At 45.2% G+C, this 20,419-nt stretch overlaps 2 protein-coding genes across 3 annotated transcripts in view; one reads left to right on the forward strand and one right to left on the reverse strand.

Moving 5' to 3' along the window:
- OTOP2 (otopetrin 2) overlaps positions 1–20,419 on the forward strand; it is a 43,568-nt gene that overhangs the window by 17,153 nt on the left and 5,996 nt on the right. The window contains exons 2-4 of the mRNA XM_033139262.1: positions 17,684–17,862; positions 18,809–19,264; positions 20,233–20,369. Coding sequence (XP_032995153.1) covers positions 18,850–19,264; positions 20,233–20,369 — 552 coding nt within the window. The 5' untranslated portion in view covers positions 17,684–17,862; positions 18,809–18,849. The remainder of the gene's footprint in view (positions 1–17,683; positions 17,863–18,808; positions 19,265–20,232; positions 20,370–20,419) is intronic.
- USH1G (USH1 protein network component sans) lies at positions 1,503–16,151 on the reverse strand. Of its 2 annotated transcripts, none has more exons than XR_004425919.1 (3): positions 15,595–16,151; positions 3,497–4,808; positions 1,503–1,832 (listed from the first exon to the last, which is right to left on the reverse strand). XR_004425919.1 is itself a non-coding variant. In XM_033139263.1 (3 exons), exons 1-3 carry the CDS (start codon positions 15,756–15,758, stop codon positions 1,829–1,831), a joined length of 1,401 nt encoding a protein of 466 aa, XP_032995154.1. In that variant the 5' UTR covers positions 15,759–16,151; the 3' UTR covers positions 1,503–1,828. The 2 variants fall into 2 exon arrangements, 1 of the variants encoding a protein (XP_032995154.1); XM_033139263.1 differs by having other exon boundaries at positions 3,576–4,808.

Below are 20,419 nucleotides of genomic sequence, written 5' to 3' on the forward strand. Positions count from 1 at the left end.
AAATAAGCAATAAACAACAGGGTCCTTTTACAGGTTGGATATACATACCGGTACATACATACAAGGAATACAAAAGTAACAAACATCCACAGAAGATAGGAGATGTACTGTAAATCCACAAACATTTACCAAACTGCAGCCCAATTCTATGCATATTTACTCAGAAATGAGTCCCTCTTGGAGTGTAAAATTGACTTCTGCTCATGCAATAGGGCTTCACCTTCTTCTCCCTCTCCCAGCCCTCTTCACACCTCAGAATGTGTTCTGGATGGTGGGGACTCCTCATCCAGAGCAAAGTGTGGGTGTTCACAGGAGAGAGAGAGAAGGAAGCAGGGAAGGCCCATTGTGCAAGAGGAAGTTTGCACAACATTGGATTCCGCCCACTGATGTTCAGTCAGGCTTACTGCCAAGTACACATAAGATTGCAGCCTGAAAGATATACACTGCAGATATGGTCGGGCACAAGAGAGTCATGTAAAGTGGAGAAAGGGAAACAGTTTCTCTCCGTGATCTCAAACCACACAACACTTGCTCCAGAGAAATCCTACTGAATAAAAGTAGGCTTGAGAATTGCAACCAAGTTTAGGTTGTTCATTTAATGGCTAATATAAACAAAGAGCTTGGCTAAAATTCAGTTTACCACAGTTAAAATTTGCCCAGTATTGGTCCTTTGGATTCAAACCACATACTAATGTGATCAGATGCTCTTAACTGCTGTCAAATGACAGTGGCACAGGGGCGGCGGCTGTGGGCAGGATTCCTGCATTCCTAGGGGGTCGGACTAGATGACCCTCTACTACAATTCTGTGAGTGGAGGGACCCTATGTTTACACATGGCAACAGGCTGTCCAGTGCTGAAAGGTCTGCCCCTATATTTTGTCAGTGGAGTTTTCTTCACCAATCCCATTGGTATGGCTTAGCTTGTTTTACCTTTATTTAAAACGTTGCAACAAAGCCTTTGCAAAACTGATGAAGAAGCATCAGCAGGAGAAGTTCTGTAACATAGATCAGCCCATCCATTAGCAAAAATATAAACCTTGTGGGGAAAAGAGGCTTGAGACAGTGTGTGTGTGTGTGTGTGTGTGTGTGTGTGTGTGTTCATTCCAGTCACCGTAAGTGAAAGCAGCAGGCATAAAGACAACGCAGGCATTAAAAAATAAACTAATCCCACCCATGCCTATTTCCATACATTTGCCTCCCACTCCAAGTCATGCAGTCAGAACTGTGCAAAGTTACTTGGAATAAGAGCAATTTCCCTAGTGTTCTCAGAGCAGGAAATGCAGGTGAGCTCCTGCTCAACTCACCCCCAAGATTTGCTTTGAAGCATGGTGGCTTCACAATGTGATAGCCAAAGTTACAATACTGGTGGGATTCCACTGTCATTGCAAATCTTGGTGGTGGTAATCACAGAGTCGTGAAGGTTTGGTTCAAATGAAGCTCCTTCATCCGTCGCTGTTCATATAGGATAGGCCTGGAAAACCTGTGGTGGTGGGGGGGGGGGAAGTGTTCAAGAACAGCTGGAGCACCACAGGCCCTGTAAGTCCTGTTGGACTTGATGGGGCTTACTTCTGAGTAGACATGTATAAGACTGCATGGTTAAATTAGTGTCGTGCAACTCATGTCCCCAAAATGCCCTTAAACATGAGGCTGTTCTCTGGCAAAAGTCTGCAGGCAGGAAAGCAGAGAAAGGAAGCTGCGAGGTGGTTAGAATTGGACCTTTTATTATGGCGTTCATTATTTCCCACTGTTAGGATCACTGGGAGATATTTTCTGGCAACTTAGAACTGGGGTTTTGTTTTTCTGTTCATTTCTTGTTCCTTAAAAACAGCTATCTGCAACGGAGAAAAGAAATTTTGTTAACGTAAAAGGACATTAAGGTACAGGGCTACGGAGTCATCACTGATACAAAAGCATGAAGCAACAAAAATATTACCCGTATATGTGAGAAGCCCACTGTAAATCCAGCATTCCACAAAACGTTTCTCAAAGCTGCCTAGGAGATTGCAGCTCCTGTCCTCCACTCTTTGCAACAAGTAAAGATGCAAAACTTAAATCTTCAGACCTGCTTTACAAATAACCACTTGAGGCTAGGAATAAGAGTGGGATAACAGGCTTGTGGTTTACCAAGAAGTGGCACAGGTTTTTGATGCCAACACTATGATTAATTGAAGGCTCCCATGCTGCCACATAAGAAATATATTATCAGACGGCAGCCACTGATTAAGTAGTTGAGTGGATGAGAGTCTGTTTACAAAGCCAGATCTATCTTTCCTTCAGACCGACCACCTGAATACTATTTTTGCCTTTTAAGGGATGGTGGGGAAACTCTGGCCTTCCAGATGCTGACACCCATGAGCCTCAGCCAGCATAATCCAATGTACAAGAATTATGGGAGCTGTAGTCTAGCATCTGAAGGGCTGTGAGTTTCTCATGCCTGCTTTAAAGCTACCAACCGGCCCGAACAAGCTGTTGGGCAGGTAGAAATAGTGAGGGGCTATGGGTGGCGCTGTGGGTTAAACCCATAGCTGTCAAGTTCTCCCTTATTTTAAGGGAAATTCCATTATGCTGAATGGGCTTCCGCATGAGAAAAGGTAAAACTTGACAGCTATGGTTAAACCACAGAGCCTAGGGCTTGCTGATCAGAAGGTTGGCGGTTCGAATCCGCACGACGGGGTGAGCTCCCGTTGCTTGGTCCCAGCTCATGCCCACCTAGCAGTTCAAAAGCACGTCAAAGTACAATTAGATAAATAGGTACCACTCCGGCGGGAAGGTAAAGGGCGTTTCCGTGCGCTGCTCTGGTTCGCCAGAAGCGGCTTTGTCATGCTGGCCACATGACCCAGAAGCTGTACGCCAGCTCCCTCGGCCAGTAACGCGAGATGAGCGCCACAACCCCAGAGTCGGACACGACTGGACCTAATGATCAGGGGTCCCTTTACCTTTACCTTTATGGGCCAGTAAGCAACAGCCAAAGGGAAGTCTCCCCACCACCACACAACACACTCCTTTAGCAATGCAACATCTGAAGCAGCAGGGGGGGGGCTCTGCCAGTACTGTGCTAGTGAGTTTGCTGATCAGATGGCGTGAGCCCCAAACTCCATAATAAGACCTGTCCTGTAAGGGTATGGAGTAGCCCAAGGTCTGTCCCTAGACGCTCAGCTTTCGTCTGGTTGTTTGGCCAAGAATGCTTAAAGTGGCTTCCAGTGGCTTTAATGGCAGCACTTTAGTGTTTATTTCACTGGGTAAAAATTATATTGATACCGACACTACCTTAATCTAGGTAGCAAAAAGAATCTGATTTAAGACATTACCTCAAGGCAACTTGTGTACCCAGCTTGCAAATATTGAAACACTTGTATAAATTCATTTTGTCAGTCAAGTCAAGTTCTTTCTGCTGGCAACTTTCTGCCATACGCTACGCAGACATTCTCCTAGCACCCTGATCTATTGGAGAATTCCTGTTATTCAAATAAATAATATGAATGTACGTAAGAAGTACCATTCTATGCTATGCGCATCACATGCTGAAGACCTGTGTGCATTCCATGAGTGTGAAAGGAGGGGGCTCAATTGCTTACAGCTCAGTGTCTTCTATGACATCAGGGTTCTCCATAGTCTGTCTCCTCCTCTTAACAGCATCCAGCATCTTTTTCCGGGGCCCCAGTGGAATGTTGATGCTTTTCAGATCATTGTCCGAACACAGCATAAGAGCTTCCAGGTCAATCTTCTCCTTCTTGAGGATTGAAATGAACTCGGACATATGCAAGGAAGCCAGAAAGGTCTCCAGGGGGCTCGTCTCGGGTTCAATATCATCATCCAGGCCCAGCTCCACCTCATCCCACGGCAGCTCCTCCACATTCCTCTCCTGCAGGCTGTTGGCACTGCCGATGCTGTCATTGAGACTTGGCGAGCGCTGCAGGCGGTTGTGAAGTTTAACACCCATCCTGTCCTCCCCTAGCATGCTGGGGTCATCCTGGCCAATCCCAAACAGTCCGCTACTGACATAGTTCCTCCGGAAAACCATTGTGCCAAGTCCAGGTCGATTGAATAAGGAGTCGTGACCAGAATCAGTGCTGACCTCAGAATGGGCCGAGTCCATGTGCAAACCTGGGTCACTTATGGCACGGGAGACAGTATCTTCATCCATCATAAACATGTCCCTAACATTGCGCCGGGTCCAGTCCTTTGGGCTAACATAGGTGCCTTGTTTCACAAACATGACATCGTTGCCCAGCTGCAAACCAGACAAGGACCTCACACTTTTCCTCCCATCCTCGTAGATTTTGAAGGTGCCATCCACTTGCTTCTTTTTCTCCAGCTTCTTCTGGATTTTGGTCTTGCCCTTGGCTGTGCCGTGTATGGTGGCCTGAGAATATGGCAAGGAAGTCATCATAGACATGTGCTGGAACCTCCTGCTCAGAGTGCTGCTGGAGTAGCTGGAAAAACTCATAGTGTCCGAGTGGTCAGACATTTCCTTCTTGTACCGCTTCTCCATCCTCTCGTGGTGCTTCTTCTGCATCTTTACACAGTCCTTAATCCGCTTCTCTGCATCCTTGAAGGCCTTGTCCTTCAGCTTGCTCACCAGCTTGGGGTTGAGGCTACTCTGCTTGGCAGCAATGGAGTCCAAATAACGCACACACTCCATGTGGCCCTTCATGGCTGCCATGTCCAGCGGAGTGTGGTAGTCATTGTCCAAACACCAAATGTTGGCCCCAAAAGACACCAGGAAGGAGAGGCAATTGAGATGACCATTGGCTGCTGACAGATGAAGAGGCGTGTTCCCCCAGATATCACATTTGTCTGGGTCACCCCTAAAATGCAGGAAACAAATAAGTTAGTGATCAAGGAAGCCTGTAAAGACGGCACAATGTGAGGTTAGTATAATCAGGCATGCTAAAAACCAGCCTAGTATACAAACCAAGACTCAATCCTGCAAAAGTAATACCGAACAACATTTTGTTATTTTGTTTCATGTCCCGCCCTTTCCCTCAAGGAACTCCAGCTGTCATGCATGTCCCCTGCACCGCCAACTTTATCATCAGTAAGACCAAGGAGACCTAGGTTCAAATTCCTACTCACCTTTAACCTACCTAGGTGACTTTGAGCCAATCATACTACCTCTTAGGGCTTATGCACACTTTTGCCCCATTCTTTCCAGACACAGGCCAGCGCTTGAAATCTCTGTGTTTAAGCATTGTGGTATTTTTGCCCCAGAGCTTTTCCTGCAAAAAACAACAACAACAACAACCCTGCTCTTTAGTGCTCAATCAGCACAATTGTCAATACTGGGTTTTCATATGGAAAACTCTGGGGCAAAGAAAAACAATGCTTGGATATGGAGCTTTAATGGATAAGCCTTGGTTATGTTGGGTTTTAAAAAAATAAAATTATATTGTTATCAGTTACGGTGTTTTATTTATTGTTTATGACTATTTTTGTTACATTGCAGTTAAGTTTCTTTCGTGTTGTAAGCTGCCTTGAGCGTGGCTTGAACTGTGGAAAGGTGGCGTGCAAATAAAACTATGTACGCATGCATCCCACCTCACAAGGTTGCTGTGACGCTTAAAATGGAAGGGAAGGGATGTTAGAGATTTCAGAGTTGCCTACGTGCAGAAATGCAGCTGTCTATCTCCAAGCAGTTAGTAGTTGGCAGAAAGCCCAGATCTGCTCTCTCTCAGACCCTTAGCAACGACCTGTGATTGGTCAATGAGTGCCTAAAGACCGAGCTCTGTGTGAGAGCTTTATGTGGTTAGTGTGGTTAGTGTGTGGTGCAGGTGTTAGTGGAGAAAGTGGTCAGTATAGATAGAGAGAGACAGAGAGGAAAGATTTTATGTTTTGTTTCTTTTATTTTGTAAAGTCTGTACATAGTAACTTATGGATGCTAGTTGCTTCAATAAATACTGCATATAGTTATCCAGTGAGTTGCTGAGTTCCTACGTTGTGCTGTCCAGTCAATTACACAACAGCCAGAAGCTTCCAGAAAAGTCTGCGTCTAACTCTGCGGTGTCCAGGAATACGTTATACTCCTGACACTAAAGCTTAAGAAGGGAGTACCCTGCACGCTGCCTTTTCCCGTTAATATTTCTTTACATTTTTATGGCTGCCCATCAGTACAGTTCTCTAGTCCACTTGCAAAACATGTATGCTGCTTGCTCCACTCTCTTTGGAGGAAAGGCAGCATACAAATATAATAAATAAAGCTGGGTGTTGTTGTTGTTGTGAGTAGTGCTTGTTAACTACATTTAAACTCCATAGGCAAAAGCAGAAGACACGTTTTTTAAAGAGCAGTGTTGCTTAGTGGCGTGCCTTCTCCCTATTTTAATGAGATGCTGGAGTGACCGATACAAGATTTCTAAGCCACCCAACTCCAGATAAGCTCTCTGTTGCATTTCCCCACATAGAGCGAAACCTATCTAACCAGCCATGCCCAGCAAGCAGCGACAAGCGGTGGGTGGATGAAGTTGTCTGGCAGCAGAACGCTGGAACAGGTTTCCTTTGGCTTTGTGGCCCTGGGTAAATGAGTACCATCCAGGAGCTGGCAACAGGTTCGCTGCGACTCCTTCGCCAGCCTGCCCTCATCCCTTCACCTTGATACTGGCCTATCGGTAGTGGGGAACTCAGGGAAAAGATGAATATTTGATGAATTGCAAGAGAGGGGTGAATTATTGATGGAGATTGCTTAAAGAGACACAGAAACTGTAAATGCTGGAGCCGGCTGTGAGCTCAGGGCGTGTGCGGCATTGTTTATGTTTGTTCTGAATGAACACATGTGCGTTGGAATTGGGCGTGTAGCCTTGCAAGCAGCCGGAAAAGTGGAATCAGACCCTATTGTTTTCTCCCTGCGCAAGCGAGAAATGTCACTTGTTTCCCAATAAAGCCATCTATTTCATACTGATACAAAGCAGTATCGGGTGCAGGTTCAGAGCAGGAAAATGCAGCTATATCAAAGATTCTTGTTGCCAATGCAGGCAATTTCATCACATTCTCACTGGAATGTCCCAGCTTGGAGGGGCTGAGGGGAAAGTGGGTGACAGTTGCCTCCCACGTAACCTTTGGTTGGAATGTGAATTCACCAAAGTTTAGCGACCGAAACGTTAAGCAAAACCATTTAGATCCACTTCACACTGAGCATTTTTTCACTGCCCTGACCTAGAACTTGGCATAAGAATCCAATGGGCCACCTAGCTGCCAATGGCATTCTGTCCTCACAGTGGCCAACCAGACACCTATGGGAAACAAGCAAGCAGGATCCGGTCACGAGGGTACTCTGTCCTCCCATTGCTTCCTGTGACCATGGAGACAGAGCATCATGGCTAGTAAACATTAATAGCCTTATCTTCCATGAATTTGCCCGGTCCTTTCAAGTTGGGAGCTGTGAAGTACAATACAACTGTTCCTCGCACCGCATTGTATTGCAGCCCCTCATAATTGAAAATTGCAATACAAATTTAACTGCTAAACCATAGAGTATCAGGGCTGGAATGAAGCAGCATGCCTCACATTGTCCTCTCTTACATTCAACCACTTGCTTACCCAGCCCAAGACATGTTAGTGTCTGAAGCAGGAAAAATCCCAGTGGAACCTGCCCCCCAAATAGTGGCTAGTCTCATAGCACAGCTGACAGCTTGTTGCTCTTTAAATTGTACTTTAAAATCTAGTGCCCAATGTGACCTGCCTCCACCTGCTAAAAGGTAGGCCTCAGTCTGGATAGTAGCTTCTGCCACTGCCAGATGAATTCTGGAGGCAGGTTGTAAGGGGTTGGTTGGTTCGTTGGTTGGTTAGTTTGTTCATTCTTCAATCTGGGCCTCTTCAAGAAAAATCATTGAAGAGTCTTGTGGAACCTTGAAAGATTAACCATATTTTTATAGCATAAGCTTAAAACTACTACTACTACTACTACTAAGAAGGATGTTTAGTCTCTTAAGTTGCCACAACTTTTGGTTGCAACAGACTCACATAGCTACCTCTCTGGAAATTTGTTTCATTGAAAATGACTTATTGGAGAGCCAATGTTCGAGAAGGGTCTTTAGATTAAAATGGTGAGGTGTGGATTAGTACTCGAGGCAGAGGGGAAATGCTGGCAGCTCCAGGCAGGGCATTAGGCACCCCCAGTGTTGATATCAGATTCCACTGCCATTCCAACTGGTTTCTGCGCTTGGAATGTGGAGGGACACCATCTTGTCTGCCTCAGGCAGCAAGACAACTTGAGCCAACCCTGGCTCCGGGATTGCTTGATTCCCACACTGGAAGGGCTCTCATACTGCAAACAGACTCCACGACTAGGTCAAGTTTCAGTGCCAAGTGCCAGATTGGTGTGCTTTCCATTCTGCTCCAGCGTAGCATTTCTGTAACCTCACTGCACGGCCGACTCCTTTGTCTGGTATGATGTGAAGTGCTTCAGCAACACAGCTGGACACCATCGTCATGTGGGACAGGGTGCGTGAGTGGGACTACAAGGAACGCGAGAGACCAAGTAGCCATGTGATGCAGGGGAGAGGCCTGTCCAAAATCCTCCTTCCCCCTTGACTGATACCACATCACCCTTTATGGGAAATTCAGTAATCCCTGCTAACAACACCCAGGCAGGAAAAACATAATTAGGTGCGATGACTGGTGGCAGTTACAAAACCACCAGAAGCGGGAATCAGCAAGAACCAGGAACCAAGGGGAAGTCCCTTTGCTAGGTGGAACATTCCCCGGCTGGCATCGGGGGGGGGGGAGTGCATGGGAAGGGGTAAGGTTGCAGCAAGCTCCAATTAATGTGAGCCCGAGCTTAATCACAGTTAATAATAATCTAATTGGCTGTAATGTTTGCTTAATTGTGACATATTGCCACTTCCTAGCTTCAGAGCACTTGCAGCGCTTCCCTTAAAAAAGAAAAGCCACCAAAATACCCTATAGATAACTGTTTCTCAAAGAGTGGGCCTGGACCCACCAGTGGACCTTGGGATGCTTTCAGGTGGGCCTCAATGTCACAGTCTGCCCACTGCCCCTTCCTCACTTGCCTTCCCTGCTCCTTGGCCGCGCCATACCCTTTTGGTTGGACCAATGGCAGTACCAGCCGACTGCTTACATGGTGAGAAAACATGGCTGGAGATGGGAGGAGGGCGGGGAGGAGAGGAGGAAAGAAATGTCACCCCTCCTCTGAGGAGAAAGGACCAGGGAAGGTGATGGAGGAAATTAGAAAGTCAGACAAAAGGTTGTTGTTGTTGTTGTTGTTGTTGTTGTAAGCAGTAGTAATGAACAAACTGAGACTAGTATATCTGGAGGGGACTCTGTTGTTTTGTTAAGGGGGAGGTTTTTGCTGCTGGTTTTTTGCATCTTTATTGTAGATTTTGTTGTGATTCATGTGGGAATTGTTTGGTTTTGGTTTTGTATTTTTTAAATGTTTTATTTATTGTTTATAACTGCTCTTGATATGTTGTAGGTATGTATTTTTTCCTGTGTTAAGCTGCCTTGAGCATAGTTTGAACTGTGGAAGGGAAGCATACAAATAAAATTATGCGTGTATGTATGTATTCACAACTTTTTAGAAAAAAAAATAGAAAAAGTTGTCGGTACTGATCGCGAACTTGTTACAGCAAGTGCCACACTTTTAACATTTTGGGGAAAAGGAGGTGCCAGTACTGTGCACCCAGAAAAAAAGCACTGTATGTACAGTGGTGCCCCGCTAGACAAAAATAATTCGTTCTGCAAATATTTTCGTCTAGCAGGTTTTTCGTCTAGCGAAGCGGCAATGTAACTGTGGTTTTCTCTAGAAGAAAAAAAAAAGACGAACAATTTTCGTTTTGCGAGGCAGCCCCATACACTTTTTCGTCTTGCGGGGCAGCCTCCCGCTAGACGAATGCCTTCGTCTAGCGAGTTTTTCGTCTAGCGAGGCATTCGTCTAGCGGGGCACCACTGTATTTATGAATAGAAATGAAGAAAGCTGTTTTACATTAAAGGACCAGGTGAAATGGCAATTGGGTCCAAGTTTAGTGTGAAAGAAAGGGAGAAGAAATCACAGGAGGTGGGCAAAAATACTTTGAGAGGCATGCGGAGTTGGGACGATAAAAATATAAAAGAAAAGAAAAAGTCATCTCGTTAGGAGCCTCTGGATTAGAAAATTCCACCTAAAATGGGAAGGCTGAGGTACACCATACCTCCAGAGCAAATGTCTGTAGTAAGCAGAGCTATGGAACTCCTTGACACAAGGAAATTCCTGTGGCAAAGAAGTAGGTCGTTTCGATGGATTAGGTGTAAGTAGAAAGTGATGTCAGCAATGGCTAGCTGATTATGCCGAAGTCTGCGTCCATCTGCCACCATTTTGTGATGGGTGTGCTTCAGTAATTTCCGCCTGCTCCAAATGGGTCCTAGGGAGCAGATAGTTCGAGAACGCCTGCTTTTGTTAACCCAACAAGTGGCCTACATTGAGCAGCCGCTTTTTATCTTCTGTAAACCTCAGCCCCATCCGTTTGTTGCCACATATAGTGATGCAACAGCTATAAATCAGGCCCTCACTATTTGCATACATAGTATTTATGAGTAATCACAGGTATTTAGGATTGCCATTTTTTGTCGCCACGGCTTCCATGCCTTAAACAGACACGTGATAGGCAGAAATGCTAAGGCTGTAGCTTTTCCCAGCCTTGTGATGCAGTCGTGACAGGGTAAAAAGGCCTTTGTTTAATTTCTGCTCCTTCCTGACACTTTTAAATGTATGGGATCACAGCATCTAAATGTAAAATAAATACAGAAAAGGATGCTACAACTACATTCTATTGAAGTGTCTGCAAGATGTAGCTACAGATCACTGGGCCACTGTGGGTTTTATTTTTATCTGCTCTAGCCAGCACATTCACTCGCGTCCAAACCATTTTTGGAACTTTGTAAACAAAAAACAAATCTCTAACATTCTGTGCTCATCTGTCTCCTTGCATGTTGGGCTTCTCATGAACTGCCTTCCTGGAACAGGCAGAAATCTGAGAGGGAAGGGGACATAACAGGGTAGTACAGTGGTACCTCGGTTTACAAACTTAATCCGTTCCAAAAGTCCATTCTTAAACCAAAGCCGTTCTTAAACCGAGGTGCTCTTTCCCTAATGAGGCCTTCTGCCAACGGTGTCCTTCCACTGTTCGGCTTTCGTTCGTAGACAGAGGTAAAGTTTGCTAACTGGAACACTAATTCCGGTTTTGCGGCGTTCATATACCGAATAGTTCGTAAACAGGGCTGTTCTTAAACCGAGGTACCACTGTATTTGGAAACATGTAATCTTTAAGTGGGGAGTAAGTGTCCATCTGTATCCTCCACTGTAGGGATTTTTTTCAGTGGGCAGAAGTTAACAAGACTTAGTATAGAGGCTCAAGTGTCTTTACAACATCTACAGGTGGGTAGCCGTGTTGGTCTGCCATAGTCAAAAGAAAATAGAAAATTCTTTCCAGTAGCACCTTAGAGACCAACTGAGTTTGTTCTTGGTATGAGCTTTCGTGTGCATGCACACTTCTTCAGATGTTTCAGTGTATCTGAAGAAGTTTCAGTGTATCTGTGTATTTCAGATCAGTGTATTTCAGATGTTTCAGTGTATCTGTTTCAGTGTATCTGAAGAAGTGTGCATGCACACGAAAGCTCATACCAAGAACAAACTCAGTTGGTCTCTAAGGTGCTACTGGAAAGAATTTTCTATTTTGTTTACAACATCTGCTAAACTAGATCTCACCCCCTTTAACTCCTTTCTGTATGTCTACAATCCTCACAATCGCTACTCAGTAATTAAAAATATTGCCTTGCAAATTACTGATGTCCTGACTTCAAAGAGAATTAACTCAGATTCTGGGCAAGGGTCAATTATTGCCATGAGTAACCAGACAGGGAAATGATCTTGGCAGTGGCATCTGTCTAAATTGTTTAAAGACTTCTGCCTCTTTTGCCCTTGAGGGCTACATAAAAATGTCAAATTAAATTTATAATTGGTGTAGAGGCTCAAGGTGGCTTATATTATTTTCCCTGCAGCCTGTCTAAGGCAGGAAGAGGCACCAACAGGTGTGCCTAGCTGGAGAATGGAAGGATGGGAGAGGGTAGCATGCATGGCAAGCATACAGGATAAATATGAAGAGGCAGGGGAGAGAAGCTATGAGACTGTGCAAAATTTGGGTTGGAGGAAGGGTGCAATAGAAGGAAGACAGCAGATTGCAAAACGACCTTGCTGTGTGTTAAGCCACTAATGTGAAAACATCCTACATCAGGGATGGGGAACTTTTATACAAGGCTGGCAGGCTGCCCACCTGTCACTCAACTGGTGTCACTATGGCAACAGGCGATGCTGGGCTTTGGAGTCCCAGATTGTCAAAACTTCCAGAACTGTTTGAAAGTCTTTTGCTGTTTCCCTCCCCACTGTACTTTGGATTGGCACCTGCTGAAGCTTAAGCCCTGCCTAGATCAGGTCGCCCAGGTGGAGTTCAATGCATTTGTACTCCAGAGCCTGCCTCATGGTGTTTGCTCCCTGCAAGGAAGTGCGGGATCAAGCTGAAGCCATGAATTCAAATCCAGAGCAGGAAGTATAGCTAAGATCAGGGTCTCCGCATTCTGCAATCTGAAGTGCATACTGCATTTGGTCTACAACTGAATTATGAAAAGAGAGCATCTCCAGCATTCACCCAGGAATAAAACAAACGGGGGAAACGACACATTTTTTAATGAGTGTGCTGTTGCCAAAATAGCACACTGCCACTTGGACAGCAGGCAACTTCACTGCCACCTCATCTCCTGAAACCCTTCATTGTGAAGCCCAGCTAATCATAAACTGGCCGTCTCCCATCTTGGGTACTGCTGCTGATGAGCTTGTCAAAAACTCACACTAAAGAGCAATTGTCTCTCTCAGAGGCTGTGGCACCAAATGCCAGCTTCCCTCCCTTTTCCCAGCCATCACATTAATTGTGTTCCTTTCCCTCATTAGCGCACAGCCAGGAGGATGAAAGAGGCCTTTTGTCTGACTAATGAACAGGGTACATCTACCACCAAATCCTTCTGTCTTCCCCACAATCCTGCCTTCATCATGTGCTGCACAAAATACAAACATGGTGTTTCTGCAGAGCTGCACACGCAATTTTTTTGTGTAACAGTATTATTGCCTCATTGTTCCCTATGTTGTACATTGATAGGATAACGTGCTGCATGCAGTTGATATAAGATTTGGGAATGAGCCCTATGATCATAGCCACCATATTCACCAGATATGCGTTTTGGAAAAGCTTAGGGAAGCAGTCCAGACAGCAATTTATCCTCCAGTCTAGCAACACCAAAACAAATTCAGCCACTGATTACTGGTGCATAAATGTCTGCAGGAATTAGTTGCAATTGTGTAAAAGTATTTGTCCAACAGGAGACCTAAATGGCTGGAGCTCATAATCTTCTACAACTCCCTGCCTATTTCTGCTTGGCAGTTAGGCAGCTGTGCTAATACAGGATATGTTACTGTTATTAATTGGGGGACGGGTGTGGGGGAGAATAGTGACATTGCAGATGCATGTAAACTTTCCCAGTCAATACTGAGCATTAATAATTTTGCTTCTCTGAACACAGCAAGGCCTCCTCCCTCCCTCCCTCTTGCAAATTCCGTGCTGTTTTAATTAAGCGCCATGGTATATTTCTTCTATCTGTGATAAACTGTGCCCAGTGATGAAAGCACCTTTTTAAAAGCCAGCCTCATCTGTCTTTTCCTAATAACATTCATCACCAAAAGGGCATGAGCAATCCTCTCTACTATATCCTCCCCACTGACAGCAAGCACATAGTATTTTCAGTTCATTAAACACTAGCTGAGCTGCAAGGAAGATGCTCATCCGGGACCATCTATTTCAGTCCAAATGTATCATCAGGTACCTTTCTGCAGAAATCCACATTTAAGCCCCTTTGGGGGGTGGCAGAATTGTATGGAACTGCAGCCAACACTGAAAAATTAGGGGAATGCAGCTTACCCATCAGATAATAATGAGAGTGCTCATATTTAGTGCTCAGAGGAGAAATATATAAAAATGTGTGCATTAGTAATCATGGAAATCAAAAAAGCCTCAATGTAAGGCAAGTCAGTGTAATGACTTTGCTTTCTGTGCGAAAGCTGAGATTTCAAAAGACCTTTTGAAAGGGACCTCCTTTGGCCCAAAAGATTATAGGCCCCTGCGCTTCTCCTGCACACTGGAGCTATCTGAGAGCTGCTTGGACACTTCAGCAATTAAGCAGCATGTGAATACCTTAAATAAATACTTTGAATTTCTAATAGTCCAGCAGCACCTGCCCAAGCAATTTCGGCAAACCTCATGCAGTACTAGCTATGGTCCCTGGCCAACTGATCTATGCTGGAGCTCTGCACTTACTGACCTCAGGTGAACTTCCATTTCTGAGCCTCAGTTCATTTGTGGAATGGGAACAACAGCACACAATTCTTGCAGATTTGTGAACAGCAGTGGCTGAAATGAGGACACTTTAGATTATTTGTTCACCACAGAACTCATAGCCTTCCTCCAATAGACAGAGCTGCCTTTGCACAGCGCCCATCTTCAATAGATAACCAAAACACATATTTTCATCTTGTAAAAGTTCAGCTTTTCTGGGACACAGTGGCTGGCCTGCCCTTCAGGCAGCATAATCTAGGAAGAGGATCCAATTGTCCTGATACCTCTCTGCCTCTCAGATTCTTCCTCTTGCAGCTTCTATGATTAACACCATCAGTGATTGTGATGGAGAAGATAAGAGCATAGGTCTGATCTGTGTTTTAGCACACTTATTTTGCAGGCCTCCTCCATCCTTCTCGGCACACTGTCGTCAATGGATTTTGGAGGGGGTGCATAGATAATTAATTCCCTCTTCAAACTATAATAAAAGAGCCGATACATCCCCATCAATGCCTCACGAGCCAGAGTTGGCTTGAAAAACAAATCGCTTTGGGGGGAGAGGGGTGTCGAGAGATCTCCTCCATCCAACTCCCACATCTAATAGGTTTGGTAGGTTTCTGTAGTGCTTCAAAATAGACACGAAACCTAGTGGTAATAGAAATGTGAGTGCATGGAGGAAGCAATGCTAAAAAACCACTTTCATGTCTCTTTAAAACTACTGACACACATAACAGGAGAGGGTTACCAACCCCTGCCTTCGCCAGATAAAACAAGAGAACGGGGCTAGAGTTGCCAGCCAGGCACTAAACATCTTAACCAACATTGAGAGAACACAGTGCTGTGGTCCGTCCATTCATGATATTTTTAAGGGTGAAATCTGCAAGGGAGGGAGACCAATCCAGGACATTCACAGGCAGTGAAATATACAATTGTTAAAAGATGGGATAAGGTGATTGGGGGAGGGGTAGTTTTCTTGCCCACTGACCCAACACAACAGCTGCACCGAGTCAAGAGCTGCTCTGCTTTCCCAACATGTCCATATGGGAAATTCAGACTCACACAGATTTACACATTCCCCCCAAGAGTGGAGAAACAAGCAGGTTCAATCCACCTGCCTCGCTTTCATTCCCTGCAAGGCTCTGTGTGTGGCCTGTCAAGGGAAAGAGCCGTGGACTTTTCACTGAGCCCCGCATCACAGCAAAGTCAAAACAGGGCAAAAGGCAGGACTTACCCTCTGCTAACTATCAGTCTTAACGCATCCAAGTTGCCATGGTAGGCGGCCCATAGGGTTGGGGTCATGCCATCCTCATCGAGCGAGTTGAGGTCCTTCTTGGTGGCTTCCTTCAGCAGGTCAAGGTAGCCATCCCTGGCTGCCCGGTGGTAGTGGTCGTTCATGGTGCAGCTTTATTCCCTGGCCGCTTCATTGGGAAGGGCGAGAGGGGATAGTAAGAGGACGGGCATGGAGTCTGAGGAGAGAGTTCCAGGAAAGCAGCTGGCTGAGAAAAGAGAGGAGGAGGAGGAGGAGGAGGGAGCTTTGTTACTTGGACACCTGAGAATCCCTGACCAGTGAGGGGAGGAACTCCTCATATTGAATGCATGAGATTAGTTTCTGTGGATTCCCCTGGGTCCTAAGGATTCCTTGCCTCTCTCTGGTGTGCACTTCACCTTAGCAAACCCCTTGCAGAAGACACCCGTTCTGTCCTCTTCCTAGCAGCAAAATGGGCTAGCAACACTGTGGAATTCTCTGCTCAGCTGTTGCCTCAATAGCTGAAGTTCTCGCTTAAAGGGACTTAAAACTTTCTGCCTGTCACCTGCTATTCTGAGACATTTTCTCCCTCCCCTCTCTTCAAATCTGAGATAATAGTGTTGTTGGGTTTTTTTCTGAAAGGAAGTTTCTGGGAGGGATAGTTGCCGCATACAAAAATCCACTTTGGAAAAGGCTTCCCTCCACAATTTCTACTCAACCGAGAACTCTACAGTGACAGCTGCCTTTTAACTAGGTAGACCCTTGCGCCATCTAGCTCAGTATTGTCTGCACCTCCCAGGCCTACCTGGGAAGGGTGGGCAATAGCCCTGCGACCTTCTGCATTAAAACCACCACCCGCTGTGCTATGGCACTTCCTCCAGTGTTTACCAAAGTGAGAAGGCTCAATTTCAGAATAGCAGCAGCAGTAGTCGTCTTCCAGGAATGTTCTTCAGAATTGCTCTATGCCTGTTTACTACGCAGTGTGTGCCCACATCTAATGCAGACTGCGCATGTGGTGCCTATACAATGCATGTGCTTCCAGACACCTGTTTGTTGCATCAACCATTTCAGTATGATTTCAAAGGGCTGTGAGTGACCACTAGTTCCCTCTTTCTGGCTCTCTTTGGGAATACCTGGTCTTCTGGCGCCATCTGTTGCCCAGAGAATGAAATTCACTTAGAAGCTCTACCAGAAATAAGTGGCACTTAAGTGGCATAAGCTGTCATGGACTAGTGTTCAGAAATGTTTGTTTCCTTCCAGCCTTATTGAGCATGGAACTGGGTGATTTACTCCTGCAGTTTTCTTAGGATAAATGGCTGCAAATGGCATTCTATTGCAATAGCCTAAGTGAATGTAATGGATTATTATTATTATTTTAATGTAAACTGCTTAGAAGTTTTGATGGTGAAGAGGTATATAAATCTGGTTAAGTCAGTGAACAACTCATTGCCAGGGCTCCTTCCCTACAGTGCAATAACAGCAATCTTCTAACTAATCTGAATTGTGCACTGTTGACTAAAGGACACTGATATTTAAGCACAAACAAAAACACAGACCCACAGGAAACAACACTGCCATTTCATATCTAGGATAGTCAGGTGAAAAGGGGCTCCATTGTCTTTAATAGCTGTGTAGAAAAGGGTTTGGTTGTGATTTTGTTTTGCTGCCATTTATACTGAAATCGCCTCCCCTGCATAACTATTGCAGGCACAAGAGCTCTGTACTCTTTTTAATCTGGCCCCCAACTCTAAAAAATATGCAGGAAATAAGACACTGACAATGCAATCCTTATATATCATATCTACTCAGAAGACCCAGTAAGTTCAATGGAGCTTACTCCAAGATAAGTGTGTATAGGATTTCAGCCTAAGGAGGTTTTACTTCCAGCTCAAGACTGGCAGGTTGATTCTAAGACAAGGCCAATTGTTGCTGTCAAGCTTTAAAAAAAATAAAAAAATAAAAAATGAAATGTGACTTGTGTGGTATGGTTTGCGATAAGATCCCACCTTCCCACCATTTTTACTGTCAAGTGACCTTGACCCTCTCTTCCTCATCCTTTCTTCCCTAAAACTAGCTACTGCACAAAATGGATCATGTGAGCCTTATTGAGAAATTTATGAAGATCACTGGTGGTGTAAATCACATCGGCATCCGGACAGATATAAATTCCAGGGCATCTGTGAGCTGGGGGAAAAGGAAGCCTGTGCAAAAGCAGCGGTGAGGAACGAGAGTCGACTTGCGGGTGGAAAACAGGTAGGTGCACTTGTTCTTTGCTGTGATTACAGCTCTTGTCTCTTCGTGCCTAGTTATAAAATACCAACTTAGCGATATTAGTAACAAATCTTAACTCACATGCAATCCCATGCATCTAAAGTAAGTTCAGTCTGTTTTCAACAGGACTTATTCCCAGGTTAATGCTCATACGATTGCAACCTAGGGCTGTAGGTTGCAATACACACCTGAGAATAAACTCTCACTTCTGAGCAGATATGCACATAGACTTGCACTGTAAGATGCTTGCAGGAGGAAGTGAAGTGGTTAAGAATCCTTTGGAGGCTGTTACTGATTCGATTCCTTTTTAAGGTCCTCATTCTTTGATACACAGAAAAGCAAAGTTCTCCAACTATACTGCTGCATTGTGAAAAGCAGATTATGTAGAGGAATACTGCTGCTGGGGTGTATTTTCAATGGAGTTCGTAGGAGCCAACGCCAATGGCTGAGGTCCCTTCACCCCTACCCCCCAATAAGATATTTGAAGGGGTCAGCCTCCCCGCCAAAAAGTTGATGGGCATTGCCATTCAAATGGTATGTGTGCACTATGTCTATTGATATTTTATTTAAATTGGCACCTCAGGTGTACTCCCCTAGCTGATCTGTTTCTTCACAATGCAGTAGTACAACTAGATAGTTCTTGCTGCTTGCAAATCCCTCAAAATAAGGGCCTTAGAAAGTAACAGAATAGGCCTTCACAACATGGGAGCTTGCTATGGAAAGAGCAGCTTGAGAAATCGATGGCCAAGTCAAAGTGAAAGATTGCACCTTGAGGCCCACCTTTGCAGGTCTTACTGTTCTCTTTTTATGTCCATCTTCCCCCTTTTTCTAACAATACCATAATTTTAAACTTCATTCCTGTTTGGATGACGCCTGGACCCACTAACATAGGTGTGTACATTTTCTCTCTTCCTGCCCCCACCTTCAGGCCAGCAGCAGAAGCAGCAGCTCCTCGGTGCCCATTAAATCATGACCGAAGTATCAATGTGGCAAGACTGTGAGATCAGACGTGAGGATTCCATTATGGGCTCTGGCCACAAGGACGATAAGGGCAGCTTTGGACCTGACCCGCTATCTCCCACCTCTCCCATTGGCTCCCACAAGTGCCCATCTCCCTCAGCGCACAGCTCCAGAGAAGTCTGGAAGAAAGGAGGGCGTGTCTTCTCCATTCTACTAGCCATCAATTTGGTGCTTCTGGCCTGCACACTGGTCAGCGGTGGGGCTTTCCAAGATGTAAAGCTGCATGACTATGATGTCTTTTTCATGCTCATCATTGTGATGCTGATCAACATTGCCTGGATGCTCTTCTACATCTTCAGAACCTCCAGGCTGCAGGGTGCCATTCCTTGCAAGGACAACCATGCAGGGCCCATCTGGCTGAGAGGTAAGCAGGAAACCATATGTTGGGTGGGAAGGACAAAGCGTAAACATGATGAGCAAATGGGTCTTACTCCCATGGGAATGGGGCGCTGCTGCATTCATAAGAACATAAAAGGAGACAGTTGGATCAGGCCAGCAGCCCATTGTAGTCCATCAACCTATTCTCACAGTGGCCAAGCACAGTCCTGCCTATATTTAATCAAAAATCTCAACTGTTCTCTAAGTTCTGCATGACTTACTGTTCTGTTGAGAGCTGTAAGTGGGTAATACCTTCAGTGTCCGAGAAGAAAGCTAGGTAAAAAGTTATGTCACGTGGTGTGGCAGCCAGAGTTGATGCCAGGATCTGGAACATCTAACCCAGGTTCATGAGTTTTCAAAGCAAAGCCTTTGATCCTGTACAATCCCTAAAACACACACACACACACACACACACACACACACACACACACACACACCACTTCTCCTCCAGTGCTTTAGAGAGCATTAAGGAGGGTGGATTTAAGAATTACAGAAGCAAGCAAGTGACATACTATTGCTGGAGAGGCTCAGGTGTCTTGTCTGGCCAAACAGAAAACGGCGCGGTACAGATCTTTCGCCAAAGGAGCCCAGCAGAAATCTGGAGCCAGCTCTGAGTACCCCTGTATAATCAAGGACTTGGAAGAGTTGGAGCTCCATTTACTGAGACGGATACTGCACCCTGACATTGAGTTTGGACTTGATTTGCTTGAGGCAACACACACACACACACACACACACACACACGTATTCCATTTTATAAAAGCAAAAATAACTCATTAAGACTCCTGTTTCAACAGACTGGTACCTTGTGCATGAAATTCCATTATTGTTACCTTATGTGGGCTGCTAGCATAAAGGATCCACGGCTGTGGGTATAGAGACAAAATAGAGGAACTATAGGAGTCTAGGAATCTGATGTGCACAGAATGTGATTGCCTTTTCTTTCCAAAACAGGAGGCTTGGTCTTGTTTGCAGTCCTCTCGCTGATAATGGATGCTTTTAAGACGGGATATTATTCCAGCTACTATAAGTGCCTGTCACCCATCAGAATAATGTTTCCAGTGGTACAGGGTGTGTTTGTGATCACTCAGGTGAGTTGGGCTCTTCTTCAGGGTACATAGGAGATGGTCTATGGTGGGGG

The sequence above is a fragment of the Lacerta agilis genome, chromosome 2 (genome assembly GCF_009819535.1).
Source record: "Lacerta agilis isolate rLacAgi1 chromosome 2, rLacAgi1.pri, whole genome shotgun sequence".
NCBI classification, from domain to species: domain Eukaryota; kingdom Metazoa; phylum Chordata; class Lepidosauria; order Squamata; family Lacertidae; genus Lacerta; species Lacerta agilis.